Source organism: Aythya ferina (genome assembly GCF_964211825.1).
Source record: "Aythya ferina genome assembly, contig: HAP1_SCAFFOLD_95, whole genome shotgun sequence".
NCBI classification, from domain to species: Eukaryota; Metazoa; Chordata; class Aves; order Anseriformes; family Anatidae; genus Aythya; species Aythya ferina.
Window position 1 is genome coordinate 169,737 of NW_028181423.1, and position 6,922 is coordinate 176,658.

General features: G+C 49.1%; 1 protein-coding gene across 1 annotated transcript; it reads right to left on the reverse strand.

Annotated features, from left to right (window-relative positions):
* Nucleotides 1-4,696: 4,696 nt before the first annotated feature.
* LOC311428565 (olfactory receptor 14C36-like) lies at nucleotides 4,697-5,581 on the reverse strand (the record flags this gene model as incomplete). Its single annotated transcript, XM_084539955.1, has 1 exon — nucleotides 4,697-5,581. The coding sequence occupies one exon, from the start codon at nucleotides 5,579-5,581 to the stop codon at nucleotides 4,697-4,699; it is 885 nt and encodes a 294-aa protein (XP_084396081.1).
* Between the last annotated feature and the right edge of the window lie 1,341 nt (nucleotides 5,582-6,922).

Sequence of the window (6,922 nt, forward strand, 5' to 3'; positions counted from 1 at the left end):
ATAGTGAGGGCCACATCCTGCTCCCCATCCCCTTCCACCAGCTCAGGGTACTGGGTATCCAGAGAACAACCGGTATTGCCGCTAAAGACTGAGGCAAAGAAGGCATTGAGCACCTCCGCCTTTTCCTTATCTCTTGTCACTAAGTTTTCCCCCGCATCCAGTAAAGGATGGAGATTCTCCTTAGTCCTCCTTTTTGTGTTGATGTATTTATAAAAACATTTTTTGTTATCTTTAACGGCAGTAGCCAGATTGAGCTCCAGATGAGCTTTGGCCTTTCTAATTTTGTCCCTGCACAGCCTCGCAACATCCTTATAGTCCTCCCTAGTGGCCTGCCCACTTTTCCAAAGATTATAAACCCTCTTTTTTCTCCTAAGATCAAGCCACAATTCTCTGTTGAGCCAGGCTGGTCTTCTTCCCCGCCAGCTCGTCTTTGGGCACGTGGGGACAGACCGTTCCTGCGCCATTAAGATTTCCCTCTTGAAGAGCGCCCAGCCTTCCTGGACTCCTCTGCCCTTCAGAACTGCCTCCCAAGGGACTCTACCAACCAGTGTCCTGAGCAGCACAAAGTCAGCCCTCCGGAAGTCCAATACAGTGGTTTTACTGGTCCCCTTCCTGGCCTTGCCAAGAATAGAGAACTCCACCATTTCGTGGTCACTCTGCCCAAGACAGCTCCCGACAATCACATCCTCCACCAGTCCTTCTCTGTTTGTGAAGAGAAGGTCTAGCGGGGCACCACCCCTGGTAGGTTCACTAACCAGCTGTGTCAGGAAGCTATCTTCCACGCTCTCCAGAAACCTCCTAGACTGCTTTCTCTGGGCTGTGTTGTGCTTTCAGGATATGTCAGGGAAGTTGAAGTCCCCCATGAGAACAAGCGCTGACAATTTTGCAACTTCTGTCAGCTGCCTGTAGAACTCCTCATCCGTCTCCTCATCCTGGTTTGGCGATCTATAACAGACCCCAACCAGGATGCTAGCCTTGTTGTCCCTGCTGATCCTAACCCAAAGGGACTCAACCTTGTCATTCCCAGCCTCGAGTTCTACAACATCGAAAGACTCTCTAATATAGAGAGCCACACCACCACCCCTTCTGTGCTGCCTGTCCCTTCTAAAGAGCTTATAGCCAGTCATTGCAGCACTCCAGTCATGAGACTGGTCCCACCACGTCTCCATGATGGCAACCAAGTCGTAGCCTGCCTGCCGCACGATGGCTTCCAGCTCCTCCTGTCATGCTAACCTCCAGCTCCTCCTTACCATGCTAACCAGGACTCCCTGATTGCCATCCATGAGCTAGTTCATTGACTGGAGAGCCAAGGTGTAGTTGTAGAACTTAGTAGCATGGTTTAGTGATGGACTTGTCAGTACTGAGGCAAAGTTGCATGACCTGGGTTACACATCCTTGAGCAGTGTAAGGCAAAATGCAATTCTTTTTGCCTTTTGCATCTATAGCACAGGAAGCATGACTTTGCCCTACTCTATTGACTGGGCAGGTCTTTTCACATTACTCAGTTTATGTTTCTGTGACTGGAAGGGGACAATTTCCCAAAAGAGGCCTAGCTCGTGGGTACAACTACAGCCACTTGAAGAAATATTTTCTTTACTTTTCTTCCAGAGTTTTCCACAGAAGACCCATGAGAGACCATGGATGTCCAGGTGTTTACTAATATTCAAGCAGAATTTCTCAGATTCCAATGGTTATTTCAATTATTTTATTTTATTTTATTTTATTTTATTTTATTTTATTTTATTTTATTTTTATTTATTTTAATATATTTTATTATTTATTTTGTTCCCAAAGAACACCTGACTTTTCTTAGAAAGGGTTTCATGTGCTGGGCTGGGCTGCAGTTACAGGGACAAAGACCACTGCTGGCAGTGGAGGTGTAAGACCTCCAGACTCTGCTTTTCCTCCTGATAGAGGTCTCCAAAGCAGTCACCCTGGATGAACAGCAATAGAAGAATGATGCTCAAAACTGAAATGCAGCAAAATTCAGCCTTTAAAAACAGAAAAAATTTATATTAGGTGCTTTTGGAAATCTTCCTTTTTAAATACACCATGCAAGTTCTGCAATTAGCTGCACAAGGCATGAAGGTTAGAAGAAAACTATGGAAGAGATGTTAGGAGTTTCTTCATTTTAATGAAGAAACATGCCAGCACCTTCTGCCTTCTCCTCTGCAGGCTGTCCTATGATGTCCCACACTTTGCCCTATTTCCTGGAGTCTGCAGAACCCCCTTCTCAGTTCACCACCTTGCTCTCATCCCTTGATTTCACCCATGTATCGTCAACCCTCACCAGCTGTTCCCTGAAACACAAAGCCACGGTCTGATCAGAGGGTCACCTCTGACACCACGGCTCAGCCCTTTGAGGGACATTTCTTCTTCCTCATGGCCAATGCATAACTTCCAAGGTACACTCCCTGGAAGTCTTTCTCTCCTGCTCTTTCCTACTACTAATGGAAGCTCCGTCAGGATGGAACCATTCCTAAAAGGCATCCCAACCCATCAGGCTCCTTGCAGCCTGGCAGCCAACCAGGCACATGTCACCTCAGCAGCATCTTCCAAGCCATGGGCCTGCTGCTGGCCTTGCAGCTTCTTGGCTACACACAACCAAGCCTTGTGCCTCCTGCTGTGCAGTCATGGACTCAAGCAGAAGGGACAGGACAACCCATATGGGGGCCTTCTTTCTGTCTGGGTCCTCCTGGGTATGGAGGAAGAGGGGATCCCATAGTCAGCATGCCAACCAGGTGCCTTCTGCTGGCCTAGCAGGGCCACTGGCACATGTCAGCTGGAAAGTACAGATCCCAGGGAGAAGGCAAGGCTGACCTGTCAGCTACAGACAGAAGTGACCTCACAGTCCCTTTCCATGACACGTTCCTGCTGCTGCCCTATCCACTGCAGAGGCAGAAGTGACCTCACAGTCCCTGCCACAGTCACATTCCTCCTGCTGTGACAGGAGATCCTGAGGTAGAGCTGGCAGTGCTGCTGTGCAGAGCCAGGGACTGTGGTGCCCTGGGACCCCCGGGAATGCTGCTCGGGGGGGCAGCAGACCCAACTCCATGGGGATCTCTGCTGCTGAGCCCCTCTCCATCTGCCCTGATGGCTCAGCAGCATAGGACAGTGCTGGGCAGGACAATCGGGTGTCTCTAAGGGCACAAAGGGCAGGCAAGTGCTGCACCAGACCTTGCCCACAGCACTTCAAAATGCTTATCCTCAGTTACTCTGCAGTCTTATGGGCCTTTGCCTGATGACTCTTCACCACCACTTCTGGCATTGCAGAGGCCTGCTTTAGCCCATTGTCTCCTCAAATTCGCCTTTTCCTTTACCAAAACCTTTTTTGGATGATCACTCATTTTATGAGGTTCTAATCACTGCCCACTGAACACCTTGTTCCTGCAGATCTTCTGACTTCTCCTGGCAGCTCCAGATTCCTCTCCAGGCCTGCATCGGCCATCAGCCCCGCTACAGGGGGTGTAGTCCCATGCAGATGAATCCAGTTGTCTACTTTGGCAAGTGTCACCATAAAGAGAGCTCTTGGTGCAGTCCTTGATCCCTCACAGATCACCCTGGGATTTTCAGCCTGTGTTCTTTACTCCATGAAGAGGCCCAGAAAACAGAAGAGCAAGGAGGAACCCCTTCTCTCTATTCCAGACAGTAGCACTGGAAGAGGCATCCAGGCTTCTTGGTTTGCCCTGAACAGCCCCTTTTGTTACTGTTTGGTTTTTGTTTGGTGCTAGCAGGGAGGCCAGCTGTGACAGAGGACTGCACAGTGCCTGCTGCTGCCTGCTGGGACATGGATGCCACTGCAGAGACAACAGGACTGGCATCAAATTACATGAGGTATAAAGTCTAACCCAAATACAAGAAACACAAGAGACCAATGTGGAAGCCAAAAGAAAGCAGCAGTGAAAAGGCCACATCCTGCTGCTGGCCATGGCTCCAGGGAAGCAGCAGCCCCGACCCGAAGGCAGCAGAGAGGCAGAACCCAGCGGGCAGTGAGGGGCAGCCCCGAGGGCCACCAGGGCTGCTCGTTCATGTGTCAGCTGGGCTCTTGTCCCTGAGCCCCTCCTGCGTGCCGGGGCTTGCTCCCCCAGCTCCAGAGGAGATGGGAAGACATGGCAGCTGAGACCAATGAATTTCTGCTGGATTCTTTATTGTCTTTATCTACACAGGAAGCCTGGTTCTATAGGTAAATCTTTAACAAGTAGAAGGCTAAGAATAATATTATTTATATCAGAAACAATAGTTAGTGAAAATAATAACACAGACAAATGTAAACTAAGAAAAAAAAATCTGAGAAAAATAGGTGTTTCTGATTATAGGATAATTGTTATAGGTGAAGAAGCTGAAGAACATGTATTGAAATGGCGTCCTCACTGCATCCCTTAGTTCCAGGTTCCTCATGCTGTAGATGAGGGGGTTCACAGCTGGAGGCACTGGTGATGGGAAGAGATTGCAGTTGAGACCAATGGATTTCTCCCAGTTTCTTTATTGTCTTTATTTAAACATGAATATCGATTGTAAAGGTATTTGAAATTATTGACTTATAATAATAATAATAATAATAAATTAAGAGACTTAGAATAACATTAAATCAAAGCCACAAGTTAGAGGAAATAATAATAAAGAAAATTACTTTCTAGAATTTGCATGGAGTCTTTTTTTCAGAAATCCTGTGTGTCCTGTTAGTATTATATGCACATTATTTCTGCTGAAGAAAGATGTATTCAAATAGTTTCCTTACTGCATGCTTGATCTCCTTGTTCCTCATGCTGTAAATGAGGGGGTTCACTGCTGGAGGCAACACTGAATATAGAACAGCCACCACCAGATCCAGGGATGGGGAAGAAATGGAGGGAGGCTTCAGGTAGGCAAATATGCCAGTGCTAAGAAACAGGGAGACCACAGCCAGGTGAGGGAGGCACGTGGAAAAGGCTTTGTGCTGGCCTGGCTCAGAGGGCATCCTCAGAACTGCCCTTAAAATCTGTACATAGGACATCACAATGAAAACAAAACAACCAAAAACTAAAGAAACACTAAAGACAAGTGCCCCAACTTCCCTGAGGTAGGCATCTGAGCAGGAGAGCTTGAGGATCTGGGGGATTTCACAGAAGAACTGGTCCACAGCATTGCCGTGGCAGAGGGGCAGGGAAAATGTGTTGGCCATGTGCAGGACAGCTTGGAGAGAGCCACTGCTCCAGGCAGCTGCTGCTATCTGGGCACAAGCTCTGCTGCCCAGGAGGCTCCCATAATGCAGGGGCTTGCAGATGGCAACGTAGCGGTCGTAGGCCATGACAGTGAGAAGGGAATACTCTGCATCAAAAAAGAAGACTATGAAAGGGACTTGTGCAACACAGCCTTGATAGGAGATGGTCCTGGTGTCCCAGAGGGCATTGGCCATGGCTTTGGGCAGAGTGGTGGAGATGCAGCCCAGGTCGAGGCGGACGAGGTTGAGGAGGAAGAAGTACATGGGGGTGTGGAGGCGGTGGTCGCAGGCTACAGCGGTGAGGATGAGTCCGTTGCCCAGGAGGGCAGCCAGGTAGATGCCCAGGAAAAGCGCGAAGTGCAGGAGCTTCTGCTCCCGCATGGCTGCAAATGGCAGCAGGAGGAACTCACTCACAGAGCTGCTGTTGGACATTTACAGGTTCTGCCACGGAGTCCTGCTCAAGACAGAGGAAGACTATTTACCACAGAGTTATGTGAGAGGAATAATTTCCATTTCTCTTTTAAGCCTCCCTCTGCAAATATTCGTAGACCTTTGGCGGGTCTTTTTCATGCCATATTAGTGATGCTGCCTTAGGGCCTCCATGGGAGCAGGCAACTCTGCTCTGGACAATGCAGGAGTCAGTCCTGACCTACAGCAAGAGATGAAGAACATAGGTGGATTTATATTTTCTATATTATGTTCTAGCTGCCCCACCACACCTGAGGACTGTCTATAAGGCATAAATCCTGGGCACTTCTGTTGCATTCCAAGTGAAATCCTGTGAATCTTCAGAGGCAAAGGTACTGTCCCTTTAGTTCAGGTTGTACTTTCAGAGGGGACAGCCGATCTGTCTATAGAGGCTGGTCTCTTCTGCTGGCATGTGTATGAGCTGTAGGATAATTATGCTCACATGTTCACCTGAAAAGAAGCAGGACACTGCTGAATCCAGACTCAGAGTGCACATCTCCAGACACCTCACCCTGTCCCTGTATTTGCCATTCCCCAAGCACACCAAGGGTTCACTTCATGTGCATGTGAAACCCCATCCCCAGCCAGAATCACAGAATTGCAGGGGTTGGAAGGGACCTCAAGAGATCATCTGGTCCAACCCCCCTGCCAAAGCAGGTTCCTTAGAGCAGGCTGCCCAGGTAGGCATCCAGACAGGCCTTGAATATCTCCAGAGAATGAGACTCCACAACCTCCCTGGGCAGCCTGTTGCAGAGCTCCATCACCCTCACCGTGAAGAAGTTCTTTCGCATGTTGGTGCGGAACTTCCTGTGCTCCATGTTTTGGCTATTTGCTCCATGTTCTGTCCCCACAAACCACTGAAAAAAGGTTGGCCAAATCCCTCTGTCTCCCACACTAAGATATTTGTAAACATTGATAAGATCCCCTCTCAGTCTTCTCTTCTCAAGGCTGAACAGACCCAGGTTTCAGCCTTTCCTCATAGTGAAGATGCTCCAGGCCCCGTATCATCTTTGTGGCCTTCCGTTGGACTCTTTCCAGGAGATCCCTGTCTTTCTTGCACCGGGGAGACCAGAACTGGACACAGCACTCCAGGTGAGGCCTGACCAAGGCAGAGTAGACGGGGAGGGTCACCTCCCTTGACCTGTCTCCAAGCTCCTTTTAATGCCTGGAAACAAGAACAGCAGTAGCACGGCCAGCTGGAGAAGCCAGGAGGAACACCAGCGTGCTGCTGCCAGGGGAGGCAAGGCCAGGGAG